General features: G+C 46.3%; 2 protein-coding genes across 2 annotated transcripts; both read left to right on the top strand.

Annotated features, from left to right (window-relative positions):
* Positions 1–14,567: 14,567 nt before the first annotated feature.
* Positions 14,568–16,456, top strand: LOC120675094. Its single transcript, XM_039956184.1, has 3 exons — positions 14,568–15,593; positions 15,697–15,876; positions 16,001–16,456. Exons 1-3 carry the CDS (start codon positions 14,568–14,570, stop codon positions 16,331–16,333), a joined length of 1,539 nt encoding a protein of 512 aa, XP_039812118.1. The 3' UTR covers positions 16,334–16,456.
* Positions 16,457–20,385: 3,929 nt separating this feature from the next.
* Positions 20,386–23,070, top strand: LOC120674054. The gene is made up of 3 exons (XM_039955141.1): positions 20,386–21,353; positions 21,469–21,645; positions 21,779–23,070. Exons 1-3 carry the CDS (start codon positions 21,087–21,089, stop codon positions 22,415–22,417), a joined length of 1,083 nt encoding a protein of 360 aa, XP_039811075.1. The 5' UTR covers positions 20,386–21,086; the 3' UTR covers positions 22,418–23,070.
* The last annotated feature ends 874 nt before the right edge of the window (positions 23,071–23,944 follow it).

The following is a 23,944-nucleotide window of genomic DNA, read 5'->3' as shown; positions in this document are numbered from 1 at the left end:
GGGGCGATGAGGACAAACCGGGAGGAGGTTAAGTGGCGACAGGGGCGGGACGACCACCGTGCGGGCGGGCGGAAATGATTGGCGATTAATTAACTGGAGTTTGTTTTAACTCCCCCGAGACCTCCCCGCTAATTGAAAACCGATTAGCTTGGCGAGGTGGCCGCGATGGGGACACCTGTTGCCGAGGCGGCGAGAGCGCTGAAAAGGGCCGGAAGCTGGTGGATTTTCTGAGACTATTTTTCCGGGCTGGGCCGTTGGGGAGGGATAGCCGGAGAGGAGAGGGTTGAATGCGCGGGCGGGGCACGGCAGCGCGGCGCGGCGGTTGGTTGGAGGCGGCAGCACATGGGGAGGTGGCGAACACGGTTTCGCCTGCATGGATGGCGGGGCCGGCGGAATCAATCGCTCGGCGGCAGTTGGGCTGCTCACGGCTCACACTTCTCCGTGGGACACTGCGGCCGTCCGTCTAGCGTTCTAGCTGTAGCTGTAGTAGCATCGTTTTCCTGGCGGCTGTTAGAGTACTGTTCATTCCGAATGGTATTGCCAGCTTACTGATTGATAGGCCTGGAATGAAATGGTACATTCATCTGTTTTTAGTTTAAAATAAAAAAATACAGTGCCCTAGTTGTTAGACTTGTGGATTTCAGACGACGACGATTAAGCCCTTGTTTAATTGCAAAAACTTTTGGAATTTTAATACTCTAGCACTTTCGTTTGTATTTGATGATTATTATCCGATCATGAGTTAACTAAACTCAAAAGATTCGTCTCGCAAATTACAGACAAATTGTGTAATTAGTTATTTTATTTAGCTACATTTAATACTTCATGCATGCGTTTAAAGATTCGATGTAATGGAAAATCTTGTAAAGTTTTGAAATTTTGAATGCAACTAAACAAGGGCCGAGGCTTTGAGCAGCCACTATGCTAGTTCAAGTTCGTGGTCGAGGGTTCTTGTTTGGGGAGGTGTCCGTCCGGGGCTTAGAAAGGAGCTAGTAGAAAATAGGATTGCGGAGAAATATAGAGCGAGCTGCTCCTGCTGACCCGGCCGAAATACGTCTAGGATCATGAGCCCGTGCGTGAAACACCGGCATGTGAGCGTGTCGCGCACAGGGGGAGACCGGTCACGTCAGTCTGTCAGCTGCCCCAAAATAGCCTTGTGCTCTAGCAGGCTTCTTGCCGAAATGAAACGCACCCGGCTAGAATCGAACAATACGATGACGACCAGATACAATCCGGATTCCGGCGTCGAGTCATCAGATGAAAAACGGAGAAAACAATCGGGGCGCGACGCCACCTCCACACATGATTGCCGCGCGGCCGGACAGCTAGCACATGCGAGTGATCTCCGCGCGCGCGCGCTCGACGGGTACGCAGATTCCGGCCGCCGAGGTGCCGCCACGTCGAGCGACGGCGCCGATTCGGAGCGGGGTTTTTTTTTTAGCCTGGCCGGCAGCAGGGGCCTGCCTTCCCTCCCCCTGCAACCGATCAGATTCTCACGGTTGTGTCGGGTGCGGAGTGCGGACAAGGGGGGAAGCGAGCAGCTGCTGACGGAGCTCTGATCTGCCCGCCGCCGCGCGTGCAAGCGGATCATGCTTGGTTCGGTGCCGGCGTCGGCGGCTTCACGGAAGCGACGCATGCTTTGGACACTGGCGAGTCGGTTGGGGGTAGTTCGGAGGCCTCACAGACTCACAGTTGGCGGCGAAGCCTTTTCCGGCCGGGGTCTGGTTCTGGTTGGTTGGGGTTTGTACTTTGCAGCGCCTCTGCATCGACCTGCTGGCTCGTGCACGACGCGCAATGCAGCGCTGTCCAAGAAAGGGTTCCCGCTGACGCTAAGGACACCCAGAAAAGGTGCTTGTTCCGCTCGGCTCGCTGTTCGTTTCCTGGCTTCCAATGACAGACGACGCTGGGGCTGGGCTAAGATGTTCTCTGCCTAAACCGTGAAGGGACCTCAACTTCAGCCTCAGGGGAGAAGAAGACGGAACAAACAAGAGAACAATATCCTGGAATAATAAGAATAATGGCGAGATGAACGGACAGACTAAGGTAGTACTTCGCTAACGGCTTCTTGCATATTCGATGCCGTCGAGCATCCATTGCAGCATCCACTGGTAGCTAGCCACCAGCTTGTCTTCACAATAGAAAAAAGGACTGGTTCCGATCGGGGAAAAAAAGAAGAAGAAAAGGACTGACAAAGCACACAGCACACGCATGCACCAGCTGGGAACGCACATAGCACTACTACAAAAACAGCCTTTTGTCCCGGTTCCATATGGCCATTTGTCCCGGTTTTGGAACCGGGATTCGGCCGCCGGGACAAAAGCGCTGGAGGCTTTTACCGGGACAAAATGTCCCTCGTGCTAAAAAATATTTGCGCCCTGCGGGATTGGAACCCAAGACCTATTGCCTAGCGCATGGCCTGCTTGCCAACTCACCTAAGTAGTACATGTGACTCAGTAAAGAATAACTCCCTTTTGAACTATCACGTAGAGGGGCCTTTTGTCCCGGTTGGTGGCTCCACCCGGGACAAAAAGGGCCTTTTGTCCCGGTTGGTACCACCAACCGGGATAAAAAGGTCACCCTTTTGTCCGGGTTGGTGTTACCAACCGGGATAAAAAGGGTTGGACCTTTTGTCCCGGGTGGAGCCACCAACCGGGACAAAAGGGGGGTCTTTTGTCCCGGTTGGTGGCTCCACCCGGGACAAAAGGCCCCTGTCCCCCCGCTCCTTTGGACCCGGGACAAAAGCCACCTTTTGTCCCGGGTCCAAAGGTAACCGGGACAAATGACCTGGAACAAAAGCCTATTCTGTAGTAGTGTAGGTGATCGTTGTCACCCAGCGGCGGCCGGCGGCCGAGCGAGCGAGCCGCGACGGACGGAGAGGGTGGTGCCGTCGAGGCCGCCTCGACGGAGCACGCGTGCAGCTTTGGCTTGCGTGCATCTCCATCGAGCGGTCTGTTGGCGCCGGCTGCCGGAATGTGCAGCTCGACGGCGGTCGGCAACTCGCCGGGATCACGCCCACGGCGCACGGCGTCACTCACACACTCACCCAACGTTGCGACCTTTTCGATCTGTTGCGTTTTCTCTTTATTCAGTGGAGTACACGGTCCACGATCCGAGATCCCCGCTACGTCCGCTCACGCTGCATCGTGCCCGCCTATCGCGCGGGAAAGCTCTTCATGCGTCGCACGGTTCTGGTCCCGACCATTACACATGCAGCTGGCTCAACTTAGGAAAGTAAACATGCTCCTAACATGCACCTACACATTTACATTATGCACTGAACGTGCACGGGATTAAGCTCAACACGGTCCTCGTCGGTGCCCTAAGGCGGCTGCGCACGCACGCGGGGCGTCGCCACGACGGCGGCCGGCCGCAACAAATGATGACCGCCTGAGGCGCTAAGGTAGCCATATAGGTGTTTGCTGCCTAACCTTAGATTAGGGTTTCAAGGATTTGGGGATTTCTTTTGGGATGTTGGATTCAGGATCCGGATTTGGGGGTATTTCACATAATTAAGATTTGCATTGTTTTGCTGATTCCCCCTCGTCAACATGCTTAAACTGAGGAATCCTAGGTCCTTTAGCTCCTCATGTGTGCATCCTGCACTTAATTCTTTGGTAAATCAACATAAAGATGCAACCCGGTTCTTGCATATGCCCCCGTGCCTGCTTGATGCAGGCATGCAGTTGACCTAGGTGCTTGTTGTCACGACCCAAATGTTAAAAATGTGTTTGTCATTTAGTTAACAACATCATGAGCATCATCAAAGCATAATGAAGCATCACATGCATGTGTACACTTGTTTGAATTTAAATTATATGCCTGTTTGAATGTGTGCTTTGAAGGAACTTCAAAAATTGTTATGCAACTGTGCCTCCAAAAATTTATTCAAATACTAGATTTCAAATGTTAAAATTTAAAATATTTTTGTGGGATTTTATGCCTTTTGACCCGAACCACAAAATTCCTTGAAAGTTTGAAAACAATTGTTTTATTTATTTTACTGCAATCAATCTACAAAAGGTTTTTGGGCGATTCTTGTTGTAAAATGATCTTGGTGATTTTGCCTTACTCCAGTCAAACTTTCGTGATTTTTGGAGCCCAAGAAGGCTTTGATTTCAAATTTTGAACTTCAATCGTCATTTTACCTTTTTCCCATTCGCACGAGCCCACATGTCAGCCACGACCACGAGCCACCACCCTCCCATTCCACCGCGCCTCCTCGCTCGCCCGTTGGGCAGCAGGGGCGGCGGCGGCCCCCTCGCCGGCTGTCCATTGGCCAGCGTGGCCGGGCAGCCGCGGCGCCGAACCCGCCCGTTCGCCACCCCTCCTCCTTTAAAGCCCGGCCGCCCCTGTTGCCCCAAACCATAGCCACCACCTCCTCCATAGCCGCCGCCACTCCTTCCCCAACTTCGTCCACCCCCGATTCGTCATCTCCGGTGAGCCCGCTTCGATTCTTCGCGCACAAACCTTCTCCTTCCTCCCCTCCATCGAGTTGGGCCCTCACTCGGCCTCTTCATTTGCTGTGTAGGACCCCCGGCGGAGCTCCTTCGCCGGAGCCGTTGGACCTCGCCGTGCGGCCATCTCGCCGTCATTCCCCCGCCATCTAGGTCGCCGGTGAGGTTTGCCGCCGTCGCCTACACCCCGTGCGCGCGCGCCCTCAGCCTTCCGGCCGCTCTCCCCACCGGCCCCCACACGGTGCCACCGCAGTGTCGCGCCGTGGGCGCGCTGGCCGTGCGCCAGCCGCGGGTCAAGGCTAGCACCTAGTCTTGACCTAGCCCGGGGAAGCAGCTAGCCCCTGGGGCCCACCTGGCGGTGCCCAGGGCCATGGAACCGTGTGGATCTAGCGTTTTTAGGAGCTTTTGTTGGTGCAGTAATTTTGTAAAATTCGTATAAAATTGTGTGTATCTCCAAAAATTATGAAACTTCTTTTATTGGATTCCTATTACTTGGATCTACTCCATAAAAAAATTATCGTTTTCCATGTTACTGTTCAGTAGATCTAGTTGTGCTTTACTCTTTCTAAAGTAAGTTAATTGCTTAGTACTCCTCTAAAAATTCTATGCTGCTCTAAAAATGCCAAGCTAAGTTTTGTTACGCTCCTTGTTAAATATGCATTCAAGTGCTCTAAAAATGCCAAGCTAAATTTTATTCATGCATCTTTACTATTTAATAGATTTTTAGTGTGTTTGCTGAAAAGTGGTATAATGGTAAAACCTATTCTATTAGCTTTATTTTCATGTCTAGTATTTGTGATAGTTTTCTTAGATTTGTTCAATGAAGTTTGATTGTGTTTTCTGATTTATCTTGTTTAGAGTAGCTAAAACTTTCCATGCTCATAAATAATTTTAGAAAAATAATTTTCCTGCAAATCCAACTCTCATAAGTTTGTCTTGATATCCTCTGTGTTATCGAATTTATTTAGGATTTATGCTTGCTATATAAATTTTTTATGCTTAATTCTTGTTTTAGTTTATCTTGGTTGATTGTCATGGTCGGTGTTTATGTTGTGTATCATTGCATGTTGAATCATTCATCCTTTATATCATATCATTCATGCACGATCATAGTATCATTCTAATTCATGCATTCATTCATGCATCATAATGACTGAACCGTCGGAGAGCGAGCTGGTTGAACCCGCCGAAGTTGTTGAACACGAGCCCGGCTTAGAGTTCGTGGTTGACCCAGAAGAGAACCAAGGCAAGCAGCTAAGCATGATTCCTTGCACCTATTTAATTTGATTTAATTTAGTTATTTCAATTTAGTATTTATGAGTTATGTATATTATGTACTTATTGCATTCTTGTACCTATCTTTATGAATATACTTTCCTTGTCTTGTCTTGTTATGTCCATGTCCTTGCCACTTGTAGCTAGAAACTAATTAATGGACTAGATGCTCAGCCATGCTTAGAATTAGTCTATCACATGTAAGGAAATTCTTGGAATAGGGTCACACTATACCTACTTGGTTACCCATGATCGCACTTTTTCTTAGTTTAGGTCATGTTGGAAGGTTGGGTTGGTTATGTTGGAAAGTTGGTTTTGTGGTTTGGGCAGAAGGATAGGGCCTAGAGAAAGGAGTCTCGGAGGCATAGTCCGCTTGAACCATTTAAGGACCGTCCGTGGATGACCTCGGCTTTGAGCATTTAATCGTGCTACCACATATCCTAAATAATGGTAGAGATGAGCCAATTACCTCCTTTGACTTGATCTTTGATGCATGGTTCTAGATACGTGGTCAAGGGGCTATATAGAGAGGCTTAGGGGTGTCCCAGGTGGATGTAGGTGGCTCTCTGCGTAAGCTAGGCATGAGTTCATCGATTGAGGCTTGTTGAAAACGATTGACGCGAGTACTCCTTATCCAACGTGATTGGTTGAGTGAGCCGCATAGTCCTTGTGTCGTGTGGGTAAAGAAGTACTCCCTTGCAAGGTTTAAATCAATTTGAATTGAAGCGCTCTCGGTTATGAGCAAACTCTTTGTTAAATTCATGGAAAGTTCACTTATGTTGGAAATGGTTCTTGGTCCATTTATGTTTAATTATTTGTTCTTGTCGTAATCAATAAAAGTTTGTGGTGGGGTGGGCAAGATTAATTAATTTTGCTACAGAGATAAATGTTGGTTTAAGAGCTCATGCCTATGCAATACCAACTTAACCTTAAAGCCTCATTTTGAGCCCTTGCATAATCCTTGTTTATTTAATTGTGTAAGACTTGCGAGTACCTTTTGTACTCATGTTGTTTTCTAAACTAAGTTGCAGGTGAGTCGGAAGTGGTCTTTGGTCTCTTTTACCCTTCCGATTCTGGTGCGGGGGAGGAGTAGGCCTTTGTGGTTGCGATGGTGCCCTTGAGCAAGATGCCATTGCTTGTTGCGCGTTTATCATTTATCCGCTGCATTGTGGGTTCTTTTGGGAGAACATGACAAGACACTAAACTTTATTTTCATGTCTCTTTATCTATCACTCATGAACCAAGACTTGTATGGAATTGTTGAACCATTTTATTTTCATATTTGAACCCTTCTATGATGAAATTGTAATAATTAATTGTTGTACTTCCTTTATGTTTAAAATTGTTCTTTGTGATTCATTGGTGATGTATCCTTTGTAATGGTATGTGTGCATGATCTTGGGAATGCGGTGGAGCACATACCGGGACTACTGGATTTGATATTATTTTAGGCAAATGTAGTGTCAGTTGTCGGAGTCTCTAGATGTGGGCTAGCACGTGGAACGTCCATAGACGAACATGTGTTAGCTCTCATCTTAATAAAGATGATCAGCAGTTTGCTTAAATTGGTGTCAAATTAGGTGGTTCTTACACTTGTGCCCAGCCCCTCTCGGCAATGCTGGTGGACTGGTAGTTGGTGGTGTAGGTCACTCCTATCGAAGAGGAGGAGAGAGCCCTTCCCGTGTGTGTGTGTGTGTGTGTGTCAGTGCTAAGTTTGGGTTGGGCAGCTAGGCCTGAGCTTATAGCTTCTACTGTCCCTGCATAGGCAGCACAGCCTGTCACTTCTTTTCTGCCAACTAGTTTTAGCCTGACAGATCAACCTAACACAAATGGCCAAGGCGCTATCTAAATTCTGGCTCTAGTGATTCATGATGTTTCCCCCCTAAAAAAGTTTGACCTTCAGTTACTAGGGATCATTTTGTTTCGTAAATTAGTGTCTGAAACCTGAAATAAAACCTTATGTTCTAATGCGCATCTCTGAACCACACAAGGGAGCCAGGTTGTTACTTTCTGTGAAGTAAACAGAAGTGCATGCCTGTTTTTGATCTGAATAATGCCACTGCACATTACTTAAGTGAGTGGTATTAGTGATATGCTATCAGCATCTCAGATGGTGGTAGAGTAGCATTTTGATACATAAGCATGCAGTTTGTGTACTAATGTAACCCAAGACAAGTGATTTTGAACTAGTATGTATGACTGTGGCTCGGACAGATATAGAGTTACTAAAGAAAATGTGAGTTTCAGGAGGAGCGAGGAGCTTGTGGCTGGCTGGCTGGCTGATGTTTGCTAGGACAAATGCGTCACGGGGAGCATCAGAGGCAGCCTCAGTAGGGGCTGGGTCTCGTGTTGCTTGTCCAACTACACGAAATGTTTTGCAGAAGCGAAGATGGTGCTTCGTACTGGTTGTAGGTGTAACTCGTGTTGCTGGTTTTGTTATTTTTTGTTGGCTTATTGTATTCTTGTTGGTGTACCATCCGATGTGTATTCTTGTTGGTAGATATATATATATATATATATGCATTTTATTTAATTGATGATGCTAATTTGGGAGAGTTTTGAACTGCTGATGATATACAGCAACAACATACATGTGTCACAACACAATTAAGCAATTGATCAAAATTTCCAAGCAACATTGAGATTGGGTTGAGAGCTCTGAAGGCTCTGCATACTAAGTTTGCTGCGCTTGGACATGGAATTCCTCTGCATACTACTAGTTTGCTGCTACTATATCATGAAACTGTCTCCTACTCTACACACTAATAGTTTGTTGCTCCTGTATATGAAATTGTTCTCTAGCTGACTAACGTGGAAAGTAATGAACTGCAGTGCTCACCATGCAGTATTCATCGTTGTTCGACAACGATGGGACAACTGGAGTTCCACTGCACCTTTGCGGTGGAATAGCCTCCTAAGGTCGAGTAGTTCCATATGGCTCAGCTTCGGTATAGGGTCACAACCATGCCCTTTAGCTTCCCTCTCGTGACCCAATTTGCGATCACATCTTCCGCCTCCCAGTCGGTTCCCACAAACTTGTTGTCCCGCGGGCTTGGCTTATTTCACCACTTCATGACCTCTTATCCTACGCATGCAGCTTGGTTGGCCTTGATGAGCCTAGCCATTGTAGGTGTCACCTTAGACGCGAATGGAACGCCAATAGCTTCTGTTGTTGTGCCTGCTACCTCTGCCAAAGGTTGCATCCAATGGATATTTTTAGAAATTAAGGTATGCAGGTTGGTTGGCCTTGACGAGCCCAGCCATTGTAGGTGCCACCTTAGATGCGAATGGAACGCCAATAGCTTCTATCGTTGTGATTACTACCTCTGCTAAAGGTTGCATCCGATGGATTGTTCGGTTGGCTGTGGCTGGTGGCTGGTACTGATTTGTTGTGAGAGAAAAGTACTACTGGCTGGCTGATGGCTGGTGGCTGGTGTTGATTTGGTATGAGAGAAAATCGTTGCTGGCTGTTTGGCTAACAAGCCAGTCGAGCAGAGTTGAGTACCTACACCTATGATACACAAACTCATTATAGAGTCAGTCAACTCATATTTTTAGTTACTTAGTGTATTGGGTCCTTATGACGACAGGGTTGTCTTTTCACTTCATGGTGGCAGAGTCTACCAACAAATGAAACTAGCTTCCGAGTGACAAAGGCAACATTCAATAAAGCCCAGACCCTTGTTGATCCTGGGTGACAAAGCCAACCTTTGATAGATCGCAACTTACACACTAAATGATCCCGGGTGACAGAGCTAATCTTCAATGGATCACAACTTACACACTAAATAATTGTATGGCTTAACTGGGAGACCAAACACTTACAGAAACATGACTTCAGTGCAACACAACAATACTCCACAAGAGCATACACCACTCTCTTCTTTAGTGGCTAGTCTAGCACTCACCCTTCTCTCGTGCTCTCTACTAGCACTACCACCTCACTTCTTCCATGCTCATGGATGAATGACATGGCAAGGGAGGGGATCTCTATTTATAGGCTAAGTGTCCTATTTCTAGAGAATTCCAAAATACTCTAGCATTTTCTTATTTTACTTATTACTAATTCTAGAGTATTATATGGAAAATATCACCTTCTTGCATGATGGAGAATCCGATTTATTAAAGACAGGTGCCCATCAGAGGCACCAGAGCATTCGCCGCCCAAGTGTGTCATGCTTGTGTTGCCCTGTGTCCCACATAGTTTGGTAGGAACAACCCCTTACTTTCTCAAAATAACAGTGCACTTCGGTCAGATTACATAGGGTTTGTTTGGACACGGTAGAGGCTAAACTTTAGCCCTATCACATTGGTTGTTTAGTTGCTCATTAGGAGTATTAAATGTAGAATAATGATAAACTAATTCCATAACTCCTAGACTAATTCAAGAGACAAATCTATTAATAGATTCATCTTTCCTATTAGCCCTAAACTTATGCAATTAGTTACTGTTAGATTGGATGGATGATACTGAAACCGGAAACGTACGAGGTTTTATCTATAGTCACTTAATTGTTTGTCCATATCTCTGTTCAAGCACATTCATTTAATGCTATAATTATGATAGGGCATGCAAAGCACGCTGAATATTTATCAGTCTAGAAGATTTGCTTCTCCAGATTGAACACACACACACACACACACACACACACACACACACACACACACATATATATATATATATATTTGCGAGCACTCCTGAGAGTGTCATGCCTAGGCCATTGTGGCTAAGTGTCCACCCTCTGTTACCACCTGTGGTGCTCCCTACGCCGCCTTATGCAACAGCTGCAGCTGGATTAAACTTCCACATCCAACCAAGAGTCGCAGCCAGCGTCAGACAACTTGCTGGACGAAGCCTACACTGTGCATAGCTCTTAAGCGAATTCACGACCACTATAAATGTCATCTTTTTTTCTAGAATGAAGAACACAACCCTGTAGCGATCGTTGGGATCAACTACTCCTAGCTCCACAGAGATCTGGCAATCGGCAATAGAAGTGTCGCAGTAGTAAACCTCGTCGCTGCTCACTTGGAACACCTTCACCCATCGGTCCTCCTCCACGTCCTTCAACAACCACATGGTGATCCGACCTTCATGACAGACCTTCAACATGCATACCTTTCCCTGTTTGGAAGCCACAAACAACTGTGGCCGCCACAACCTCAACCTCTTCCTCATCCAGCTCCTCCAGCCCAACAACCTCGTGCTTAGAGGCAGGAAACTGAACAAACCTGGTGGCACCATTGTCGCAAGGGTTGAAGAGGAGCAAGATCCCGTGTTCGACATCAAGAAATGTAAGCAGGCTTGCGCTGTCGTGGGACAGCAAGGCGTGCGTCTTGAACCATGGTGGCAGGTGCTCGTGCTGGGCCACCACCTCGTCCTCCTTGACCCTGGCCCAAGTCGCTTCATCTTCGGAAGAGAGGGCATATAAGCGCCGAGGGCGGACCTCCTTCATGGTTCAGGAAGTCGATAAGGAGGAGAAGATGAGCACGATCTGTTTAAGGCTGGTCTTGGGCCAGTGCCGATGGGGCAACCTCACAGGGCCTCCAAAATTGCTATGCTAACATGCCTATCAAGTCACAAGTGACTACATCCTGCTGGATGTGATTGATATTGACACTACCATCATTGATTTTGCATCTAAAACTGTTAGAAGAAATTGTTTTAAATGATCTAGAGACATTTCTCTTTTGTATTTTAAACTTATTAGTGTTAGATTCATTAATTACAATGAGTTTTACAATTTTATCGTGTATTTTTATGGTGAATGGGGGACTCCATTTTTTGTTCCACACCGGGCCACCAAAAAAGTCGGTTAAGGCCGGCCCTGGATCTGATGCGTCGCTCGCAAGGAGGAATCGGGGCGGCCTGAGTGCTGGTGCGCCGACACCGGGAAGGGGGAGGGTGAGGATGAACCTGCAATGCCCATGCGCTGGTGCGCCGCCGTCGGGGAGGAGGAGGGGGGAGGATTCCATGCGCTGAACTTGTACGATCAGGTAATGCCCGCCTTCGCGGGGACTGGCAGAAGACATAGCACGAACGATTTCGAGCAGCGCCGACGACTCCAGGCAGGCGAGTTCTATGGGACGGTTGGAACTAGGTCCACTGCGCTGCTCTCAGGACCGCAGACGTGCAAGCGCGGGTGGCTGGCGGGCCGGCCTTGATCATCCGCGGACCACACGAAGAGGAGGATGTCGCCCTCCGCGTCGGCGCACTCCACATGGCTAACGAGGTCCTCACCATCGCCGCCGCCGGAGAAGAGCACCCACTCTCGGTTGACGATGAGAATCGACGGCTTCGGCGATGCTTCAACGTGCACGACACGATGGACGCCCTTTAGAAGCTCTTGAGAGTCGAAGAACTCGGGGGAGAGGTGTAGTAGGGCCCACGCGCGCTGCAGCGTGAACGCGGCACGCCAACACCAGCGAGGGGCGACCCTATACGAAGATTGGCGGTGGTGGTGGTCGGCAATTGAGGAGGGGTGGGGGTTTAGCAAGAAAGGTACGGGGTGACTGCCTGCGGGTGGAGGCACTGTACGTCGCCGTTATGAGAAGAGGGGAGAGGACAAGGGAGGCTATCTTGTTGGGATTAGTTCCACATTGATTGTAGGGGAGGGCTGAACCAACTTAAAAGTGGAGGGAGTCTCTCACCTCTTGTGCTAGTTTTTGGGGTGCAGCAGGACTTTCTCCGGGTGTGCACCTGGTTGGGCCAACTCTCCCGGTTTTGGGCTAACAATTGGTATCAGAGCTGCGTCCGCAATCTCTCGTGCCCGTCCACACTCAGGTGCTGTAGGTCTGAAACCCAATGGACCGTGGGGTGTGAGACCCGTGTGTGCTCGTATGTCGGGTCGATCAGTGGCGGACCTGTGGGTGTGAGGCCCGTATGTGCTCGTGCGTGGAGTCGGTCACTGGTGGACTGTGGTGTGGGACTGGGTCAGTGCTAAAGGGCACCAATGTGTGACGTGGGAGATTCTTGGAATTAGTCCCACATTGGTTGTGGGGGGAGTGTTGAACTAACTTAAAAGTGGGGGAGTCTCTCACCTCTTGGGTTAGCTTTTGGGTGAGTCGATTACTCGATTCGGTTATTGCCAGGTGAGGCCCCTTCCTTTAGCGACGGCCACCGCGTCTGGTGAACACGTCATGTAGGGCTGGACGACATGGCAATGGATGCGGTAACAAGGGCCTTTTGTTAGTAATTTTTTTTAGTTACAGATAAAAAGGTTCAATTTACTCCCTTCATGTATGTCTAAAATCTAAATAATCCCATAAACTATAACCAAGTTCAATTTACACCTTAAACTACGCAATTTAGTTTATTTTGCCCTATAATACAATTTGTCATTTTTTGTTTCTCCATACGCAAGTTGAATTTTAATTTCAAATTTTGCAGTGTAATAGTGCACATCACAATGTTTTCATATAAGTTTGAACTCCAATGATTAATTTATTATTAAACATCCTAATCTATCAATGTAATGATAATAAAGTATTTTTAATAGGTGTTATGATGTGTACTATTATCTTGTAAAATTTCAACTTAAAATTTCACCAAGGAGAAATAAAAAGATAAATTATATTAAGGGGTAATTTGAATCAAATGGTATAGTTTGGGTCGTGAAGTAAACCAAATGATAGTTTATAAGACTATTCGGACTTTGGATGTAGTTCACAGGAGTAATTAATACTTTTCCGTTACATATTTACTACTCCTCAGGTAGGAGGGATCTTTCAATCCATCGGTCATCTGAAAAAGCTAAGAGCGTGATTACACGGCTACCTGGCTCGCACCACGCATGAAGGCCTGCTTGAGCCAGGCCTGCCAGATTCAGGTGACCCTTGGTCGGTTAATGTTTGCTTCTAGCCAGACCAACCAAAGAATTTGTTTAGTTGCCTGTCTCACGAAAATATAGATATGAATTAATTATAGAAAAAACAACTCCATATTCTACTGGCCTGCCTCTCTGATCTACTATCTGCCTGCCAAGGAAGCACCACTAAAGACTGGCTTCTCCGACCTTCCACCCGATCCTGGGCGATCCCGGATCGACAAGCCGTCAGTGTGGATTCCCTATATATGGATGGTAGGAACGCTTCATCTGCAGAGCCCTGTATGCGTCAGTGAGGTTCTCTCTATGAGAGAAAGAGAGGGTGCTAATCTTGGATCAGACGGCGTGTTGATTGACAAGGCTTGGATTAGCAAATTGTCACTGCTTGAGTTTAAGTATTCGAAATAGCGAAATACATAAATTATCGTACTAAAGTAAGTATGTCTACAACATATCTTGAGCCATCAGTCGTATGTTCATATTGTATGTTCATAGCATAGATTTACTCATGTAGAGTTTAACAAAATTGAATTTTTCCATTTCACGTTTTTTTGTTACTATAATTTCTCAAAATATTATCTAAAAAATAAAAAATAGGAAAGCTACTAAGAAAAACCACCCAAGAAAATTATTTATCCAGTATCGCGAGTTTGAGAAGCCAAAATATCCAATTTTCAAGTGTAGGATGGAAATATAAATTCAGCCCACATCCCATAAAGGTAAATAGAACTTTTTTCTAGTTTGTATATGCATGTGTTACGCGCTCGCTGGGCCGGTGTTTATGGGCTTTTGGGTGTGCGATGACTAGCGGATGGATGTGTTGTGCGAATTGCGATGACTAGAATAATTTGGGCTCCTCTCATAAGGGGAAAAAAAGAATAATTTGGGCTGGGCTCATCGGGCGTCGCGTCGGCGCCTCGGTATTGGTACGGGCCGGCTTCTTGACTTCTTGTTCCTTTTATTTAAGCAAGGGCGGTGAGACCCCTCAAAAAAAAAAAGCAAGGGCGGTGAGATGGGGAACGCGAGGGAAATGGCGATCGACTCCGACGACGGCGGCGGCGGCGGCGGCTGCGGCGGAGCGAAGAGGCAGAAGGTGGATGAGCGTGGGGTCCGACGTGAAGCGGTGGGTGCGGACGGCGGATGCGGCTCGGCGGACCGCATATCGTCGCTGCCGGACGAGCTGCGGCAACGCATCCTGACGCGGCTCGCCTTCAAGGACGCCATCCGCACGGGGGTGCTAGCCCGCGGGTGGCGCGACCTCTGGAAGAGCCGGTGGCCGCACAGCGCCTCCGTCGAGGTCCGCCTCAGCTCTCGCAACGCCCTGCGGAGGGAGCTCGACGCGCTGGCGCGCAAGCCGCACCCACGGCGCCGCCTCGACCGCTTCTCCCTCGTCGTCAAGAAATGCAACCTCAAGACCTCGGAGCTGCGGGGCTTCACCGATTACGCCGCCGAGTGCCGCGTCGAGGACCTCCACGTCGAGGTGCGGAAGGGCATCGAGGGCAAACTCAACTTCCCGCTGTCCAGCCCGCTCCTCGCGCGCCTCTCGCTCCGCCGTATCGGCGTCATCTCCAGCTTGTACTACAAGGGCGCACAGCCGTTTCGCGCTCTCGAGGTCATCCGGCTCCACTCAGTCTCCATTTCCGAGGTGGGTTTCAAGAACATGATGGCACTGTGCCCCAGCCTCCTCGCTCTCAACCTGCGTGCCTGCCACTGTGACTATTTTTTCTACCGGCCGGACATTAAGAGGAAGAGACGCAGCTTGGTCATGCCGCCTAACCTGAGGACCGTCACCGTCGCGGACTGTTGGGGGTGCGCCAGTCTGAACTTGGTGCCTGTGCCTTGCCTGCGCTCCTTCTGCTACAGAGGCGACTTCGTCAACGCACCCTTCTTCCTTCCTAGCGACGCCGCTCTTGGTGATCTTTACATTCAGTTTGCTGACTCGGTAGCAGAACTGCACAACACCAAAAAGTTGAGTGATTCTCTCCCAAAGGATTTATCTGGTCTCAATGTTCTCACCGTCTGTTGCAATGCCCTCGAGGTATTTTTTCTCCCTATTGAATCTGTCACCTAACTTATAAGTTGCTTGATTTCAAAAAGAAACAGAATCACAGTTTTTTGCCTAACCACGCCTGTTATTTTAGGTTGCGTCTCGCTTGTTATCGATTGATGATGGAGCAAATGGCATGTTGCCCAATATCAACTTACACAATTTGAGAGAACTACAACTAATCATGTTACGAATGGAAGCTTCCAACCTAGCTGACCTTTATGTGTTCTTCAAGACCTTCCAATGTCCTAATTTGGAAAGGCTCTTTGTGCAGGTTAATACCTTCAATGCCTTCCTAGATGTGTTTGCCTCATAATCATCCTGTCTTTTGATTTCATCTACATCTGAGTTCTTATCTAACCATAATGCTTCTGAACAATTGTGTTTCATCGTTGTAGCTCCCAGCTTCTATGGCCATGGAGGGAGGTTCTATTGGTGAGGTGAGGGAAGAGCCACCGGAGGATGACTTATATAACCTTTTGATGGTAAAGGTCATGAACTTCAACTGGCGCTGCAGTGAGGTGCAGCTCGTGAGTTTTTTGTTGAGGAAAGCTAGCTCCTTGCGTAAACTGTTAATAGTTTCTCCCAATGTCACTCCACCAGATTTACCCTGTGTAGAAGCAGACCTTTTGATTCTCAAAGAAGCTTTGGCCAATGGCAAGATAATCCTGAGTGAGTCTGACGACATTACAACTCAACCATATCATTCTGAGGTCTTTATCATGGACTAGTTGTTTGAGGCTAGTCAAGTCAGAGCTCTATGGGCTATGGGTAGCAATTTCAGCCCATCAGGGCATTATCCTTGTGGATGTAACTCTTATTGATAATATATGAGAACCAATATTGTCTCCTCATTCTTTTCTTGAATATATATTACTACTAAGTATTTAAAATGCATGGTATTTTAATATGCGCTTACTTTTCTGTCCTGATACCGAGGGGCGGAGCCACAATCAGGCTGAAAGGGTGCTGTGCCTCTTGCAGTTAAGCTAACTTCATGTTTTATAGGTGAACTTCAGAACTAAAAGACTAGTTTCAGCCCACATGAGATGAACTACGCCAGCACCCCTGCTGACACCACTTGCATCATGTATTTGAAATGTTATCCCTATGAAGCAGCTTCATATCATCTTTGAAAATTCAATATAGAGATGAACTACGCTCTGTATCTGAAATAGTGATGATGTTGTGTGGTGTCGGTTATTTTCCTTGTTGGTTTGTTACCTTTGAGGGAGTTCTGCCCTTATTTGAGTATGATTTGTAGGATTGTTCAGATCACATACATCATATTTTTTTATGTGACTAGTTTCCGAAAGTAGCCGATTAATATATGAAGTGCAATGCTGATAGTATCTTTCAAAAAAAAAAAGCAATGCTGATAGTGATGGATTTAATTATCTGTTGTGACTGTCATGATGTCCCTTGATTGCAAACTAGAGAAACAACTTAGTAGCAAAACTCTGAGTTGTTAACAATTTTTTGTGGGTTATGGATGCTAATCGAGTAATGGCTCTGTATCCCCCTGCTATAGGCTGAAGTGAAAAATGTGATTTCTACTTGAAATAAGGTTTACCGAATGAGATATTAGATTAAATTTTCGCCACTAAATAGATGAATTGTGATGCTAAAACCACCCCTTGGAGCTTTTGTTGTGTGTGTGGGGTGGGGATCTTAGACATATGTCTTATGGCCTTTTTGCATTGTATACCTCTCTGTTTTCTTGTTATTTGTCACAAGCTCATCTTTGTTCAATAATGTTTTTTCCCTGTTAGGGCACATCATAGTTGTCACTCCTGGTGCCTTTATTTAGTGCTGCATTTGTTCATCCGTGATCCGTCCTTGGTTGCATTGGTATCGCAGAGTTATCTTGTGCATCATGGTACCAGATGCTTCGGCATAGTGCATGGTTCATATGAACCAGGGAACATAAACTGTTACTATAGATGGTTCATGGGTTTGGGTGCATTTCTGCTTTTCATGTCCTGATGTTTGTAGTGAAAACTGGTTTCACAATGCTATCATGGGTATCAGTCATGTTATCTATTCTTTTAGGCATCAATGTGTAATCCTGAGCCGCGTGGTGCTATGGTTGACCATCTGATTTTCTATCTGCCCTGTTCCTTTTAGCAAGAGATGTGAAATTGTGGGGTTTATCCTGTTTCTTCATCCTATAATGCAGAATTAATGCAGAAGCATGTTGATTGACGAATGCTTCACTTCTGCTATGAGTTGTCGTGCAGTTTATCAACATTCTTTTGGAGTGTTACTTTACCTGTTTTGGACCATGTATCGACTCTATGTTAGGACTTAGGAACTAGTGATATGAAAGATTCAATGGCTCATGAAAGATGCACATATATAATTATTATGAAAAATGTACCTATATAGTTTTAAACTGATTATAAATGCAGCCAGGCTCGATTACATTAGAATATATGATCGATGAATACTCAAATGCTTAGAATTAGAATATACTAGAACTCAATGCACGGCGTTGCCGCGCCCTTCGGAGTCGGACCAGTGTTTTTCTTGTAAGCTAATTGTCTAGCTAATGTTTTCTGTTAACATAATTGTGCCACACTTATTTTGTAATATTAGCATTTAGATGTGCATCAATTAATACAATATATACAAAAGTGATCCATGTGAGATTTTCACGTGCATTACTTGTAACAAGAAATTTTGGTATGTGCCTTACTACTCCTTGTTTTGTTTTGCTTGCCCTCTAAATTAGCTTAGCCAAGACATAGTATGGAGATGCATACCCGTCGTCTATTGCATGTCTCTGTTGTTTTGACTACATGATCGAGAGAAGTACCTGAAAACATTGTTGAGAGTATCCCAAAATTTCTAAAGGAAGAAATGTTACTACAAATTCAGCAGACATATCAAATTACAATCTTCGGAAAGGGTATCAAATCCTCATGCAACATTTGCATAAGAAGTTGTTATATTATAGATATTATAGGGATCAGCCATCCATAAAGTCATGGGTATCAGGGTATGCCTACTTGTGAAAGTATTATAACACCTACAATGAAATTTCAATTGAGAATATAGAGAAGCTCTGTTGTACAACGTGTAAATCTATAGAAAGATCAATATGTTTGGATGTCACAATCTAAAGATAAACCAGTAAGTCTCAAATCAGATATATGAATCGTATAGAACAACTTGGAATAATCGTGTTAACAGAGGTGAATACCTATTAGATTTTGAGCTAAACAGCAAACAATAGTAGAGCTACATGCAGTACTGCTTCTCCTTGATTTTATATGCAAATCTTCAGATAAACCAATAGTCTCAAATCAGATATATGAATCGTGTTAAAGGAGGTGAATACCTATCAGATTTTGAGTTAAATATCAAACAGTAATAGAAGCTGCATGCAGTACTCCTTGATTTTATATGCAACCACAACCACTCGTTTCAGTAAATTAAATCAGCGAGAGGAGGAGGGAGGGGGGTGCCGGTGTGGAGATAAACGTGTGCCGTGGGCCGCAGCTGGTGGAGCGTGGCCTCTCGTCATCCCGGCGGGCGCTAGATGGAGGCTGGAGCAGGTAGTGTGGCAGGCTGGCAGCGAGCCGCAGAGGGACACGACGAAGGCTCTGGAACATTGGCTGCTTGGCCGTCTGATCAACATCCAGTAACTGAGATAAAAGGGCGACGTGGCCCAATGTGTGGCCAGATTCTCTGGTGCAGATTTCGTTCGGTAGAGATGATCGATGAACACTCCAATGCTTAAAAGCAGCAGAAGTTTCTTTTATAAATAGGGAAAGAAGCAACAGCAGTTGGGCCTTCTTCAGTTGAGGAGAGGGAAATGGGCCTCCAACCCAATTAAGGGCCTACTGAGTGGAGTGAGTAGATGCAGACGGGCCTATCGAACACCCAAATGAACCTTACGGATTGGGCCTTCATATGGGCCTGGGCCAGCTCCCCCATCCTGCTGCATGGCAGCCTACACGGGCCGCCCCCCACGAAATGAGAACTACTAGTACTATGTTTACATGAGAGCAGATAAATAGGTCAATATGGATTCTTATCCACAGTGTCCTAAGGTCCACATATTAGGTAACTGATCCACATAAGAAGTAGAAAAAAATGCTGAACCACATTTCAGTTCATTCCATTACTAAAAGTACAAAGCAGGTAAGAAGACTTAGACACCTTGAAGCCCGGCAATTTATCTGGCATTTGGCAATTGTTTTCTGGTTTATGGCTTCTCCAACAAACGCTTCATGGTTATGGTAATTTTGCTTTGTAAACATATGCTTGCAGCTTGTCACATTTCGTAAGTGTCACAAGCTGCCTATTTCAAACAGTATTTATATTTCTGCAATTCAAAGCAGCTCGTACAGTCGTTTTCAGGTTAAGAGAAAAAAATGCAATCACTTTTAATTGCCACCATATATAACCAGTGGAGTGCTGCAACATTTTTATTAAACGATGAGAGAGGTTGGACAGACCATGTTTCTGTATTATTTTTTTAAAACAAGCATATATAATTCAAAAAAGAATGCAAATGGAAAAAGGGCCTAGAGAAAACACGCCATAATCTCAGTGTTGGGCCGAGCCAAGAATAACACGCGCACGGCAGTTTGATGGGCCAGGTGGGCCTCTACATCTCTCTCTCACGGATCCAACCCGTAAGCGGCAGCAAGCGATCGTGGAGCGAGCGGCGGCGCGGCAGAAGCCGGCGTGCGAGACGAGCACCGTCCGGTGGCCGGATGTGCTGATCTCGAGTGGAGGAGAGCCGAGAAGGAAACGAGGAGTTGGGGCGGCGAGTAGCTCTACGATGGCGCAGTTGCTCGGCGCGTCCAGCTCGAAGAAGCGGCGGGCGGGTGAGGAAGGGGAGGTATCCGAAGCGGCGGCGATGACGGCTCAGGAGGAGGACCGCATCTCGGCGCTGCCAGAGGATCTGCGGCTGCGCATCCTGGGCCTGCTCCCGCTCAAGTCGGCCATCCACACGGGGGCGCTCTCCACACGGTGGCGCGCGCTCTGGGAGCGCCGCTGGCCCGCGCCGTCCTCCCTCGATCTCCTCCTCCGCGCCCCGGCGACGACACGGAGGAGGTACTCCTATCGCTCGAGCGCCGCGGCCTCCGGCGCCTCGACTGCTTCTCCCTCACCATAGAACGGAGCAGGAGCCCCGCAGAACCCCGCGTCAGGGCTCCCCAGCGCTTCATCGACTACGCCGCCGCCTGCGGCGTCGAGGACCTCCACGTCGATGTCGCCAATCACTTCGTGAGCTTGATCTCGACGCTCACCCTCCCGCGGGGTTGTTCGCACCTCGCGCGTCTCTTCGTCCGCCACTTGGCCGGGGTTTCCTTCGGCTTCCCCCTCTGCTTCGACGCGTTCCCCGCCCTCGAGGTCGTCCACCTCCACCTCGTCAGGGTTGACATTAACAAGCTTCTCTGGGCGTGCCCTCGTCTTAAGACCCTTTACCTCCGCCACTGCGACTGCAAGGGGGTCGGGGCAATCAACCTCATGCCCGCCGGGGCGCACCTCAGGAGCGTCACCGTCGTGGAGTGCGATGGAATCACCCACATTGACGCCAGGAGGGCCCATGGCCTCCGCTCCTTCCATTTCAGCAGTGCACGGTTCCCCACCTACGACATTGCAGCCACAGCCTCGCTTGACGATCTTTGCATCAGCCTAAGGGGCCAAAACTGCAATCCTCTCGGACACTGGATTCAGACGCTTCCCGACCTCGCTAGCCTCACGGTGCTCACCATCTGCAGCATTGCACTCCGGGTCTGTGCACTATGATGTTCCTTGCTTCATTTCATATGGATAGTCGTGTACATGCGTTTCTTTTTTTTTTTGTTTATTCTGTTTCTATTTTAATATTGCATATTGTGTTTTGTAGAGAGTTTATGCATTGGAATGCTTTGGATCAGCTACTAGTTTGACCAAGTTGAGTTATCTTCCAAGCTTAAGAGAGTTGCAGCTCATAATGCTTGAAATGGACCACACCAATTTAGCTTTTATGTATGTTTTCCTCCGGCGCTGCCGGTGTCCCCAGCTGGAGAGGCTCTTTGTGCAGGTCAATTTGAAATTATTGCATTCAGTTCATTATGAACTTGGAGATTGCATTCAATCAATACTATTACATTGTTGTTCGATATTCTCTTTCTGCTGCTTCTAAATGAAAAGTTGCAAACTACTTCTACCTGCAGCTCCCATCAAACAGCCATGATATCTTCATGGACGATTCCTTCGAGGTGGCAGAGGAAGATGAGCCAGACGAAGAGCTGTATGAGGATGATGCTTCAAATGAAGAGGAAGATGTGCCAGATGAAGAGCTATCTGACGGATACGAGGCTGAGGAAAAAATATTATTAGAAGAACCTCCAGAAGAATATATGCTTAAGGAATGGCTATACTGGACATATGTCTATGAGGAAGATCGTCCTGAAGAAAATGTGGCAAAGGATGAGCAATTTGAGGAAGATGTGCTAGAGAATGAGCAATCCGAGGAAGATGTTCCAGAAGACGAGCAATCTGAGGAAGATGTGCCATTGTATGGCTTAAATAACCTTATACTTGTAAAGTTGATGAAGTTCAAAGGCCATTACTTTGAGATGCGACTAGTAAGCTTTCTGTTGAGGAGGGCCACCGTTCTCCAGAAACTGATATTGGTATCTCCTCCTGTGGGTATGGGGAATTACATGGAAGCATTTGGAGAAGAACCATTGGATACATCCTGTTTTCTAGAGACAATATTGAACTTTGAAAAAGCGTCACCAGATGCTCAGATAGTTCTAGGTGACTCTGATACTGCTGCAATTCAGCCAGTGCATTCTGATGTGCTTTAGTTTGCCATCAGTTGAAGTGTACCAGATGAGATCGCAAGTAAGAACCAGGATTGCATGTATAGAGATGCTAGCTACATTTTTTGCATTCCTTGAATAGAGTACTGAAAGAGTGAAAGTATGAATTGTCAATTTAACGTGATCATTTTGGCCATTTATGAATGGTGGAACAAGAAAGCCAAATGCTTGTTTGTTTGGCATACTGTCCATAGGCCATGAAGGACCAGGGAGCTGTATCCCCTAGGCATTTGGTTCTAGACTAGAAGAAAAGTGTAAGTTTTTATTATCCTTGTTGATCAGAATTCAGTGCAACAGATGGACAAGAAATCTTGTAAAAAAAATTTCTGGCAGTTCTCACTTGGATCGCTCATCCCTGTCTGCAGGAACTTGAATGCTTACTTACATGCATACCATCTGGAGAAAGGAAATCGGGTTTCTTAAAGACAGAGCATCAGTTGTATAGGCTGCCTATCAATGCCAATTACTCATCCAAAATTAAAGAATAATATCATCTATAGATGCTTTTGACTCACCAACCAGCTAGAAATTAGTCTTCTATTTAGTCTCAAGGACTGGAGTCCTGTGTTTGATTGATTGTACTTCTTATAAACCTCTCCTCTCACGTTATATTCAGTTAGTAAAATTTAATTACAAAATAGCTTCTCTGATTTTATGAAAGATAGCTTACTACCTTGGTTATGTGTATTTTGGAAATACCATCCAATGTGTTGCTGATACATGATGGCTGTGAATTTCAAGTGCATTTGGCATCTTTAGTTTGAGGCTTCTGAAATGCTTAATGCATATTCAATTATGTTATATAGTTCTCTTAGCAAGGGTGTGTGATATGCTATCAAGATGAGTTAATAAGTACTATATTTCATTTGGATTAGAGCACCAAAATACAAAGAATTTTGATGGAAGTTATGAAAAAGGGGCAAGGATGGATGGAATAGTTTGCATATGCAAGCCTACAAACCTTTGTTCTCATTTGCTTGCTATAAGTAGTTTACTAGATTGAATCATTGACGATGTAGTTGAGGTCTTAAGGAACCTGTGTGATGCTTTATAGTGTTTAGATACAATTGCTATATGCATTATGTGCAGATGATGTTTAAAAAAATATGTGGTCATAGCCATGGTACCAAGGTGGCTGCCTTTTTTTTTCCCCACAATGTGCCTGCCTAACCTTTTGGCATATGCAAGACTGCCCATGCTGCTGCACATTATTCAGTTTATCTGTTTCTTTCCAAATGTGTTACAGTTTTCAACAGAATATGGTTCTGAAATATAATGCCTTTTCCTGTTAAATGTAAGACCACCTCTTTTTGTATTAGACTGTATGTGCAAGCACTTTCCTCAGATTTATGTACAGAAGAGAGTGAGTTATGCTACAGATGTGATTCATTAGTCACATTATGCATTCTCTTTTGCAGGTAGAAATTTTGGATCCAGAGCCCAGACCATAGCTAAGGGAAAAATGAAAAGTCAAGTGCCTATTTGTTACTTAATAGTAGTTTGTTGCAGTGG

The sequence above is a fragment of the Panicum virgatum genome, chromosome 5N, assembly GCF_016808335.1.
Source record: "Panicum virgatum strain AP13 chromosome 5N, P.virgatum_v5, whole genome shotgun sequence".
In the NCBI taxonomy this organism is placed as follows: Eukaryota; Viridiplantae; Streptophyta; class Magnoliopsida; order Poales; family Poaceae; genus Panicum; species Panicum virgatum.
The sequence above is the reverse complement of the archived record's forward strand: the minus strand, read 5'-3'. Positions and strand labels throughout refer to the sequence as shown.